The sequence below is a fragment of the Scyliorhinus canicula genome, chromosome 9 (assembly GCF_902713615.1).
Source record: "Scyliorhinus canicula chromosome 9, sScyCan1.1, whole genome shotgun sequence".
In the NCBI taxonomy this organism is placed as follows: Eukaryota; Metazoa; Chordata; class Chondrichthyes; order Carcharhiniformes; family Scyliorhinidae; genus Scyliorhinus; species Scyliorhinus canicula.
The window spans coordinates 191,718,814-191,731,558 of NC_052154.1; the positions used below are offsets into that span (position 1 = coordinate 191,718,814).

At 47.1% G+C, this 12,745-nt stretch overlaps 1 protein-coding gene across 11 annotated transcripts in view; it reads right to left on the reverse strand.

Annotated features, from left to right (window-relative positions):
- The window catches only part of nav2a (neuron navigator 2a), a 1,053,608-nt gene that overhangs the window by 79,000 nt on the left and 961,863 nt on the right, over nucleotides 1–12,745 (reverse strand). For all 11 annotated transcript variants that reach the window (XM_038808368.1, XM_038808371.1, XM_038808364.1 and 8 more), the window contains 2 exons: nucleotides 4,541–4,564; nucleotides 1,454–1,528 (listed from right to left, as the gene is read on the reverse strand). In XM_038808368.1, coding sequence (XP_038664296.1) covers nucleotides 1,454–1,528; nucleotides 4,541–4,564 — 99 coding nt within the window. The remainder of the gene's footprint in view (nucleotides 1–1,453; nucleotides 1,529–4,540; nucleotides 4,565–12,745) is intronic.

Genomic DNA, 12,745 nt, shown 5'->3' on the forward strand with positions numbered 1-12,745 from the left:
AGCGGAGTCGTTCTTGGCCCCTACACCCTGCTATACACGCCCAAAACAGGACTCTCTTGCGTCCTCTGTTTCTCTCTCCACAGATGCTGCCAGACCTGTTAAGTTTTTCCAGTATTTTCTGTTTTTATTTCGGGTTCCCAGGATGCCCAGTATTTTGCGTTTATTGAAAAACCTACATTTGCTTTGCAAAACTGGAGACAGCCTTGAGTGTCGAGTTAAAGATACAAATGGAAACATAAGACCACATGGCTGTAGATTTGCTTTTAAACCAACATCAGTGTGATTCATTGTGTTGGCACTCTACTGTGCTATGTTATGTCATGTTAGACACCAACAACTGCATTGCCCTACATGATTCACTACCTTCTAAGGTTTAAATAATAATTTTTCACGCTCTCTCCAAGACTAACCCATTCTTTTCCAGGACTTCAGAACCATGGAACTCTTTGCCTCCTCCCAGTAAATGGCAGATTTGAAAAAACCAGTGTCATCCAATTATTATTTGGTGATTTATTTAGTCTTATCAACTACTATGTTCAACTTTGTTAGTGTTCTGCGTAATGGCCTTGGCCCTTAACCTTGTGGCATCAATAATAAGCAAATTCCTGATTTATCACTGCTGTCAGCGGAGGACACAAAGCAGAGGCCAGATACTCCCCATATAGAAAATAGGAAACGCTCAGAGGTTAGGTCACCCTGGATAGATCACTGGGAATTCCTGGCAGCCAACTAGTCAAACAGAGATGGTACTTGGGATACGTCACGTAGGGCGAACTAAAATATTGAAAACGTAACGCCGACACTTGTGTGAAAGAAGGGGACAGGAATCCTAATGAAAAAACATTAGGTTGCATTTTCTGCAAAATCTGTAATATTATTCACAGAAATAAATCTAATAATATATTTAACAGCAGCTTCTGAAGAAAGTAAATATAGATGACCGCCAAACATTTGAGTGAAAGAGATAACTTTGATTTCTCCGACTTCATATTTCATTATTTACAGGAGAATTTTCTATCTTGTCCTTACTGTATTCTGCAATATATGGATTTGTGACCACAGAGCATCATTCTGGGGGAAATAACAGTTAAATTAAAATATTGCCGAACCAAATAAAAGGGCACGTCAAGTTTTACTTATTAAGAATGCCCAGAACAAAATCACTATAACCATAACCCAAATATGAACAAGTATGAATCTTGCCACGGCAGAAGCATCACACCACTCGTTATTAACATTTGAAGTACATTTATTTGAAGTCATAGCTTTCCCTTTGCTGAAGAATAGTGCAACAGCAACAGCAGATTTTCAGTTACATAGCTGGGCCAGTTCTTCTGAGACGTTCAATATAACTGAAATGATAGCTGAATTTAATCCCCAGGCCCCTCGCCCCCTCGCCACCGCCCCCCCACCCCACCCCAAACACACACACACACTTTTAAAGCTTACTTACATTAGCAGTGAGCTGTGTCGTAAGCGCTGCCACTTTCTCCTGGGAAACATCGAGTTCACGGCGAAGTTTGCGGATCTGCAAGCGCAAATGCCACAAAATTAAATGCCTCGACCTCCATTATGCTTCTGAATTGAAAATTCGATACACTTGAAGGGGATTTACACGGTGCTTTTGTGGAACAGGACATTTACACCATCCAGTGCACCCAGTGTTTCTCTCCTCAGGAGGCATGTAATCAAATTCTCTTGTTTGCTCCGTATGACCTTCAATGTTCCCTTTTCAAGCAGCTATCTCATTCTCTTTGAAAGTGACTTATGAATCCTGCTTCGACAAGGAGCTCTTTTAAGCACTCTCTAAATATTCCGTGCATAAAAATGTATTTTTCTTACCTCTCCCTTAATTATTCTTCTAATTATCTTAAATTTGCCTCCTTGTGTTGCTGTCTCATTATCTATCTCTATTTATCATGTCATCATCTTTCAAGATCATGAAGAGATTCATCAAATCTACCTTTGGTTGCTGAGCGAAAAAAGCAACATCGTCACCAGATCATCATCCCTGGTAACATCGAATGACTTTACAGTGTACCCTTTCATGTATTTTATACCCTTTGAACAATGGGGTGCCGAAAGTTATATGCTGTTCTTACCAGCCATGACTAGGGCCTTATCCAGTTTCAATGGTACTGACTTAATGTTGTATCTGTTGCCAGTGAATACAAGATTATAAATTTTGTTTGCCTTTTTGCAGTTGAATATATTTGCACTGTCATGCTCAAAGCTCTGTGCATATGCACATCGTCATCCCCTGATCCACCTAGGCCTGAATGTTACCATTCTGGAACGAGCAGTGCGTGAAATCACGCGAGAAGAGCGGCACAGTGGTGCAGTGGTTAGCACTGCTGCCTCACGGCGCCGAGGACCCGGGTTCGATCCCGACCCCGAGTCACTGTCCGTGTGAAGTTTGCACATTCTCCCAGTGTCTGTGCGGGTCTCACCCCCACAACCCAAAGATGTGCTGGGTAGGTGGATTGGCCACGCTAAATTGCCCCTTAATTGGAAATAAAAATGAATTGAGCACTCTAAATTATTATTTTTTTTAAAAAGAGAAATCACGCGTGAAGACATTGGCCGGTATTCTCCCCCCCCCCCCCCCCCCGCCGGAGAATCGCTGGGGCGCCGCGCGAATCGCGCCACGCCGCCCCGACCCCCGCACGCAATTCTCCCATCCTCCAGAAATCAGCGCCACACAAATCACGCCGGGCCTTCGGAGAATCGCTGCAAACGGCGAGCGGCGATTCTCCGGCCCGAATGGGCCGAGCGGCCGCTCCGACACGACAGGGTCCCGCCGGCGCCGTCCGCCCCTGGACGCTGCCGGCGGGAACTCTGCGGGAACGCTCAGGGGGCGGCCTGTGAGGGGGGAGGCCTCTGAAGGGGTCTGGCCCACGTTCGGGGCCCACAGATCGGCAGGCCAGCCTCTCCCCCCGCCGGGCCTACATTCCGCCGCAGCCGGACCCTGAACACCCACGCCATATTGCATTGGGGCCGATGCGCGTAAGAAGTTCCCACGCATGCGCAGGATGGCGTGGCCGAACTGTGCATGCGCAGGATTGAGCTGACCGAACTGCGCATGCGCTGGTTGGCACGGTGTCCATTTGGCACTGCGTAAGGATGCTGGAGTGGCGTGAACCGCTCCAGCGCAGGCCGTGCCCGAGCGTTCTCGACGGTGCAGGCACTTGGTCTGTGGAGCGGAGATTCGCCCCCATTGGGTTTGCATCACAGCCTCATTGCACACTCGCGCAATATTTCGGTCAGTGGGCCCCAAGAGAGTCGGAGCCACTCCCACCGACAATCAAGCAGGCAACTTAGCCTATTAAGGACCAATTGGACGCAATTTTACGTGGTCGGTTTGCCTTTACGGTTGGAGGGCTAGCCAATTGGCCAGGCAGACTTTACATTTTAGCTCCAGGGTGAGATGAACAGTCAGGGCCGGAATAAAATTTTAACAGGTGTCTGGGGAATGAGGGTGGTATTTGAATGTGCTGCCTAGATACCCTTTGCATAGGCTTTCCATCGCAATTTATTTTTTCTTACAGGTCAGTGGTTCCCTGAGACAGCTCCACGGGTGGTTGTTCCCCTGAGGTGCCAGCCTCTCCCCCGCCCCCAGCAACACTGAGCGCCTCCCACCTCGTGTTTCACACTGGCTGCCTGTTAATTTGCAGCCATCGTGAAGTGGCGTTTTTGGGTTGGCTGCGGCCGGGAGTGCATTTTGCACTCGCTTCCAGGCTTACCTCGTGCCTGTGCCTAACGAATGAAAAATACAGGCCTCAGAATTCTGCAGCTTTACGGTGCAGTTATTTTTGGTTTTCTTACTTCCAAAACATATGACTTCATACTGCTCTAAGCAGACCTGTATTTCTGGCCGATCGTTTTCCCTCCTGTGACCTTTGATGATGTTTGGCATCACTTGCTGTTACAATGCCCCACTGACGTTTGGTGTCAGCAGGAAGCTTTGACAGTCTTTCCTCGAATCTCAAAGCCAGGCCATTTGTGTGTACAGTAAATAATAATTTCCCCAAGCAACCTCAGCAACATCGCACACCAATCTCAGGATATTTCCTTTTACCCAAGTCCTTTACTATGTGATCTCCATTTCTCTGTGCGGTAGTCACATGTGGGTTTCATTCTAAATAACGGGCGGGAATTAGCGACCAACCCGCCGCATGTTTTTCGATGGTGGAGGTGGCTGTTGACTGCACCCCTCATCGCCGGGAAACACGTGCGCCGACAGTCGGACCGGAATATCCCGCCGGCGTGTACAGCCGGTAAATTCCGTCCCTTGACTTTTATCGCCACTTTGTTGGTACCTTAACAAATACTCAGAAAATCCACATAAGTGTCTGCTCCAGTTCCTTGATCAACCCTCAAGTTTGTAAAATAATTTTGCACGGTAGCATGGCCATCTTTTGACGGTTGTGTGCACTGACTGTGATTAACTCATTCTCATGCAATTGCTTTGCATTTAATTCAGTATCAGGGACCTTAACCACACATTGCCACTGTTTGAATTATGTTAAAGTACACTTACCTCTGATTGTGATTTTTCTTCAGGCTAAAACAAGAAAAGAAAATTCATATTTTTAAAGAGCTGTAGATATAAAAAGACTGCAAGCAAAAATTCACTGAAATATTATGTGAACCGTAAATATGTTAGCAGTGACTCTCAGCCTGCAAAGATTCGTCAATAATTAATTGCTTTCATGATTTTGATTCAACAATAACCATATGGTTTTCCTATTTCGTTTTCCTCTTCCGTTCACATCTTTGAAAGGTAGTGACAATTTCATAGACTTCGGCAACACTTCAGAATCACACCCAAGTTTCCAATCCTCTTGCATGCATTCTGAAAAGCGAATGTTGATGGCTATTTAACCCCAGGAGGGGAGGCTGCAATTGAGCAGAGCTTAATTCTATCCACACGCTACACCCACACAAACACTTTCTATTAGGAATCACCGGATTGTGATCAGAAGTGGGAATGATGGCAATATTTCTTGGACATGATGATCCAATCCTAACCTCAAGCCATATATTTCACAGAATCACACAGTGCAGAAGAGGCCCTTCGGCCCATTGAGTCTGCACCGACGCATGAAAAACACCTAACCTGCCTACCTAATCCCATTTGCAGGACTTGGGCCATAGCCTCGTGTCAAGTGCTCATTCAGGTACTTTTAAAGGATGTGAGGCAACCCGCCTCTACCACCCTCCCAGGCAGTGCATTCCAGACTGTCACCACTCTCTGGGTGAAAAAGTTTTCTTCAAATCCCCCCTAAACCTCCTGCCCCTCACCTTGAACTTGTGTCTCCCCCGTAACTGACCCTTCAACAAAGGGGAACAGCTGCTTCAGCAGCACCAAAACCCAGTTCTGCAAAAGCTCCAGGTCACTTAGATTGGCTTGCATCTCTTGTGGGTGGGACTTTCTCCCACTTAGTGGCAAAGTCCCACTCAGCCTGTCTAGCCCACTGGTAGTGTGGTAATGCTGCTGGGCAGATATTGTGGGTCAGTTAGCCGCTGGCCAAATTAATCCACCAGGATGGGAGGGGGGGGGGGGGGGGGGGGGGGGGGGCGGTGAACAGTTTGCACATATCCCCTCCCCGGAATTTTGAAATTCCGCTCTATGAGTCGCTCTCTCTTGCATATTTAATGCAGAAAACTTCAAAAATGTACAAATGGCATTGTGCATCATTTGCAAATTCAAAACATCAGTAAGATTGTGAGGTTTTAAAAATCTGCAGTACTTGGCATAAAGGCGCACGGCAACATACATGTCGTCCTTATAAATGATCCCATTAAATTCTCAACATGGTAAAATAATGTGCAATTTTCAAATTCAAATGGAACCCAGGAGACACGACACGATATGACCTCCAGCTCCATTAGCAGGAAAACAGCAGTGCAGTTAAACAATTGGACTGGATGATGAAGTAAGAACAAAATGAAGTTGGAATGGATTATTGCCTTGAGGGTATCAGTCCTCATTTTAGATTGCTAAAACTGGCATCGCTCAGCTGTTCGACTTCACTTGAAATTCCCTCTTTTCAGAGGTTGCTCTCTCTGAATCAGCCCAGTTGACCATCGAAGGGCACTGTCTCATTGCCTACGCTTGAGACGACATTACAGCAACATCATGTTATTACAGTCCTGCCACACACACTCACTGGATTCCATGAGTGTGATGGAAACAAATTCTCCTTGGGTTGCTTTTCAAAGCAATCTGATTCTGATTTTAGGATGAGCTGATTGATTTGTCACTTGTATGTGTTCAATTTATAATCTGACATTTTACCAACGTAACATGGTTGAAGGCATGGGTAAATATATACGGCACATGCAGGTCTGGTCTAATTTGCATACATATGAACGTAACCACATTTAACTAAGTAACTAGCGAGTAGGTAATTAGGTTGGGCTGCGAGGTACAGACTTGAAAAATGTTATGTGCTATATCCAAGTGTACAAGGATGTGTGCAACAGCCGCACATTAATTTTCAATCCATTTAAAATGCAGTCAATTTGCTATTTACAGTCCACCATTGAACAGAGAATGTCAGCAGAGAGGATTACCAGATGGTGTTTCATTTGCTGCACAGAGAGAAAATCTCACTCGCTTCCTTGAAGTACGGTAGCTAACATCTCGATCAGTGGTGCTAATCTGAACAGATTTTAAAACTGATTGTTCTCGTCGGTGTTTTGAAATTCCCATTTCAAGAATTCCCACAGCGGTTATACAGGGGGCAATTCTCCAACGGGAAACAAGATGCAATTCCTGCCGGGTGGATCCAGATTGCAATCTGCAAACATTTAGGAAGTGTTTTGGAGGTTGGGGTGAACTGCATCGTGAATGGGGTGTGTGGTAGCTGAAGACACCGGCAGGCCCGGCTCCTCAGAGATCAGGGTGCCCCCCTCAGGCTCCCACCCCCACCCAGGTGAGCGACACCTCGCCTTGCGGTTAATAAATCCCCGGTCTCCAGGCCGTGTCCCTTCAGACCCCATCTCTTGGCAGTGCCAACCTGGCACCCTGGCATGGTCATCACGTTTGGTCTCTATTTGTGGAGAGCAGTAGTGATTCGTGTCGGCTTCACGTTGCGCCAGCGAGTTGGAGAATTGCAGGTGCCGGGAAGTCCAGCTTAAAAGAGGTTGTACAGGTGAAATTGTTCCAATCAATGACTGGGGTTGGTAAACCAGGGTGCCAAGTTGGCACTGTCTGGGAGCCAGCCCTGATCACCCAAGGGTTCCGTGTTTGGAAACCAGTACTGATTCACACCAGCCTCACTCTGTGCCAGTGGGGCCAGTGAATTCCAGGAGACAGGCGACTCCGCCCTCGAGCAGGCTCCGCATATTTAAATGAATTTTAAGACTCATTTAAATAGGTGAGACTGGTTCATGCCCAGTTAGTGTCGGGCACCACGGGTCGGGAGAATCATGGTTGGTCAGCGTGAACCTCGTTGATGGGCTCTCCCGCTATTCATTGGAAATAGCGGGATTGGCGCCAGGCGCAATGTGGCCAGAGACCTGCCCCCACCCACATGGGGAACCCCACTGCCCACCCACATGGGGAAGCACCTCCCCCTTCCCCCCACCCACATGGGGAACCCCACTGCCCACCCACATGGGGAAACACCTCCCCCTTCCCCCGACCCACATGGGGAACCCCACTGCCCACCAACATGGGGAAGCAGCTGGCGGGACCTACATATTTAAATGAAGATTTAATATGAAAATCCGGACACGGCCACTGAGGCGCGAATCCCGTTTCGGGCCTCTTCCGGAATTCTTCTGAAATAGTGGGATTTGCACCGGGTGCAACGTGGCGGGATAATCGCCTCCATAATTCTCTTTGAAAATTGGGCCACAGTCATATTAGAGGACAAAAGTAACATAAGTACCATTTAAGGGCTGAGGAACAAAAGAGAATATATATAAGGTTTTGGGATTATAATAAAAAAGAATCTGAGACAAGAGAGGGGGTATTAGACCAAGGGTGGAATTTTGAACCCCAGTTTGCCATGGCGTAAATGGCGACTGGCATGCAAAATCTCGCAAGAAGCTGAAAACAAGATTCTTGCCAGTGAGATCTCGCAATGCGATCATCCCCACTCCTGCCAGTGATCTAATGGGTTCCTGTCACGCAATGATGGGAAACTCATTTGAGCATATTTTAATATTATTAGAGGGTTTCCCTGCTGTGCAGTGCCCCCACATTTGGATCTCCCCCCCTCAGTGACGTAACGTCACATTGTCGGGGTTTACCACAGGTCTAGAATAATGGGAACCAGGTGAAGAGGACGTGCTGGGACACACAGCTAAGTACAGCCCCCAGCGAGGAGAGGACATGGCCGGGTGTAGTTGTATCCTGGCAGTGCCTGGGCACTGTCCCCTGGCCTGGGAGCGGGCAGTGCCAGCGATAGTGACAGGGCACAGTGCTGGGGGCAGTGGGCTTCTTCTATGGAAGCCTATGGAGGGTCGGGTTCTCTGGGTCCACGTGATGCGGGCGGGGGGGGGGGGTGGTTCTCTGTGTGGGAGGGGCTGCTTCCCCGTGTTTGTGGGCAATGGGGTTCCCCATGTGGGTGGGGGGAGAGGGGGAGGTGCTTCCCTATGTGTGTGGGGGCAGGTCTCGGTGTCTGTGGGGGTGGGGGGGGTGGCGCTGGCTGTACCTTTTGTTTCTGTTAGGATCGAGGTGCCGTTTCTGAACAGCGGCCCAATCTCTGGAAGGCCATCTGTTGGTGACAGTGTGGGACCCGCCTCCAGCCTTTTGTTTCACAAATGGTTCGAAAATATGGTGGGAAAAGTCGGCAGGGACAGCTGGTGGGCTACACACCACTTTTCTCGCCTGATCCAACAATTTGAGAAAAACGCAGAAGATTCCACCCCCAAAAGCTTGATCGAAGAGGTGGATTTTAAGGATGGCCATAATGGTGGAGAGGGAGGTAGGCAGGCAAAAGTGTTCAGGGAGGGAATTCGCAAGTATGCAACTTACCTCAATGAAGGTGCCCCTATTCACCCCCCAAAGTTGTGGGGCGAGGGAGGGAGAAATGCACCGCGGGTCAGAAAGTATTTAGGGTATGTGTGGTGCTTGTGTTTGGGGGAGGTGACTGAGATTTCGAGAGGGAATAGAGGCATAGCACTAAAATACAGTCATCAAAGTTTTTAATCTGCTGACATTCAGTGGGCGGAGAGTGGGACACCAGCCAGGCGAGCACTGGAAAGTCAAGTTTGAAGGTGACAAAGGTAGGGAATAGATTTTCAACAACAGAGGTGGATCTTGGCATGTCGGCAGAAGCAGGTGGTATTTTGAAGAACCGGATATAGGATCAAAAGTTCAGCTTTAGGTTAAATGGGGCTCAGAGTTTGTGAACAGTGAGATTTAGCCCAGGACGATAGCTGCGAAGGGGCTAGATTCAAGGGTTATGGGGATAAGGCCAGAAAATGGAGTTAAGGATTATCATATCTGATCAATCATGATCTCAATGAATGGTGAAGCTGACTCAATAGGCCAAATGGCCTACTTCCTCTCCTACATCTTATGGCCTAATCATCGACAAGGGTACTAGGAGTCAAAGACATTGGTTGGAGTCGTCCCGTTGTTTAGCTGGAGAAAACCGTGGCTCATTTGAGACAAGCAACCTGATGATGCGGAGTCAGTGAATGAGTCGGGAGAGGTAGTGAGGTCGGATTGGGAATTGTCAGTGTTCACATGGAAACTGACCCCATGTCAATAAGGAGCAGCATACAGATAAGGAATAGGAGGAAACCAAGAATAGGTCCTTCGGTACTCTGGAGCTAATAGTGCAATAGAGCCGGGAAGAGAAGCTATTACTGGAGATGCTCTGGTTATGGTTGGATAGGAAGGAAAGGGCAGTCCCAGCGAGCCAGACAATGGAGCGATGTTGAAGAACATGGCACAATTGATTGTGTGAACGTTGAGAGGGCTGAAGAGAGATAGAGCACATCACTAACAAGGTCACAGAGGATGTCATTCATTGCTTTGATTACGACCATTTTAGCGTGATGGCAGGGGTAAAAACCTGATTGGAGAAATTTGCACAGCGAGTTGAGGGAAGGATAGGCACAAGTCTGAGAGATGACAACACGTTCAATGACTTTGGAAAGCAAATGGATGTTGGTAACGTGGTAGTAGTTTTCAAGGACAGAGGGTGGGTATTTTTGCAGTAGAATGTAATAAACGGCAGTTCTGATCGCCAGGAAGGGGGCAGTAGCTGAGGGATAAAACCATGCATGTCAGGCAGCATGGAGTCTGGGAAAGGAAATGAAATGGTCAGTGGGGGCAGGGTCAAGGGGGAAGAAAGTGTGCTTCACGGATGAGACGAACCAGGGAGGGAAACTAAAGGGCAATGCTAATTCTGGAAGACGGGGCAGGAAGGAGGCTGGCTGGTGTATTGGAAAAAGGAAGAGCGAAAGCAGTAAAGGCGGCTTAGTGAATAGTCTCAATCTTCATGACAAGCTTCAGCAGACAATCCGGAGAAACACCTCTGACAGTAACCGGACACCAACGTCTAAAAGCAGAGATTCATTTACTTTGCTTTTTTAGACCATTAGTGCATGTAGAGAAGCTTTTATTCCAAAAGTAGGTGGTAAAGGCGTATCTGATATCATAAACATTTACAATCTGACTAAGCATAACTCTGGATTATTCTACAGAAGCACCCCAGTTACAGTTTGCCATGCTGTGAATGGTGATACAGGAAACATCAGTGGAAAACTACTACAATTTACAAGTGACTGCCTCTGTTGATATTACTATGTTACAAAGAACAAAGAACAAAGAAAATTACAGCACAGGAACAGGCCCTTCGGCCCTCCCAGCTTGCGCCGATCAGAATTACATAGTAATTTACTGGTATATGTGTTAAACAATAATATTCAGTGATAGTTATATTACTCTATCATCTTTGATAACCACACCCCTAGTTGCAACAGAAGCAAAAACAACTTACAATACAGGAAGAAGGACAAGTGTGTATGTATGTGGTATTAAAGGGAAAGGCACCACAGTCCCAGATGACCATAGGCTGGCTGGTGGTGATTTAACCTGAGGGTCACCACACCCTCAGGCGAGGGGCAAGGTTGAGAAGGCGGGGCCTTCATAAATAATTTCAGCCGGTACAGGAATTGAACCTGTGCTGCTGGCCTTGCTCTACATCATGAACCAGCTGTCTAGCCAACTGAGCTAAACCCCACAAACATATATTATATACCCATATAAATATTGGCTGTTTAGCTCACTGGGCTAAATCGCTGGCTTTGAAAGCAGACCAAGGCAAGCCAGCAGCACGTTTCAATTCCCGTAACAGCCTCCCCGAACAGGCGCCGGAATGTGGCGACTAGGGGCTTTTCACAGTAACTTCATTTGAAGCCTACTTGTGACAATAAGCGATTTTCATTTAATTCATTTCAAATAGTGAGTGAAGGCCTAAGCCCTCACCTATTTCTTTAATAAAATATATATAATTTAGAGGGCTATGGAGATAGGGCAGGGGAATGGGACTAGTTGGGTCGCTCTTTTGGGAGCCAGTGCAGACACGATGAGCCACAATATGCATCCCTTGTCAAAGACAGTGTGGAGGTGTTGGGAGCCATGTGCCACAGACCTCTAGCTGGTGGGACCTGTAATATTGCCTTGCTGAACACCAAAGCCTTGGGTTTGCCTTTTTATCATCAGAATAGAAGCATCACAGACAAGGAGCTCTGGCTCAAGTTGGACACTTGGCCCCATCTATTCTGCTTCTATTAGAAATTTTGTGCTGACACCTACAAGACTGATTCAATTCTGCATGTCTAATCCGTTGTGTGAAATCAACACCACCGACAAAGTGAATTATACAGCATTGATTTTCATCCTGCCGATCTCCGTAAATGAATATAGAACATAGAACATAGAACAGTACAACACAGAACAGGCCCTTCAGCCCTCGATGTTGTGCTGAGCAATGATCAAACCCACGTATCCACTCTATACCCGTAACCCAACAACCCCCCCCTTAACCTTACTTTTTAGGACACTATGGGCAATTTAGCATGGCCAATCCACCTAACCCGCACATCTTTGGACTGTGGGAGGAAACCGGAGCACCCGGAGGAAACCCACGCACACACGGGGAGGACGTGCAGACTCCACACAGACAGTGACCCAGCCGGGAATCGAACCTGGGACCCTGGAGCTGTGAAGCATTTATGCTAACCACCATGCTACCGTGCTGCCCTTATCTCATTGGACTTTGATCCTGGACTCTTGAACCCATGTTAAACAAGTTTTATTTTCTCTGTAGCTTCTGTCAACTGTAAACCTCTCTTTTCTTTATCCTTCTTTTATTGTATAAATGCAAAGGAGGCAATGCTGCCAACATCTTCCTGCAATTTGAGTGTGTGCAAATAAACTAACCCTTTGAGTTCCTCCCATCATGAGTTTGCTGTGGGGTTATTGATGGCAAATTGGATCACACCAAATATGCCACCGCTTGTAAAGGGGGAAGAAAATCAAAAAACATCATTCTATTTCTGAGCTGATGGTGAGATGAGAAATTTGTGTTGTTTAAATTCTCTCCACACCCCTTTCCTGTCTGTAACAAGAGGCATTCACATCCTCAGGGGATCTGAAGCACTACAGATAATTAAGCACTTATGTAGTTGTGCAAGTAAGCACAACAGTGAAATTCTGCAGAGCAATGAGCTAAATGACCAGAAAAGCTGCTTTAGTCGTATTCACTGAGAG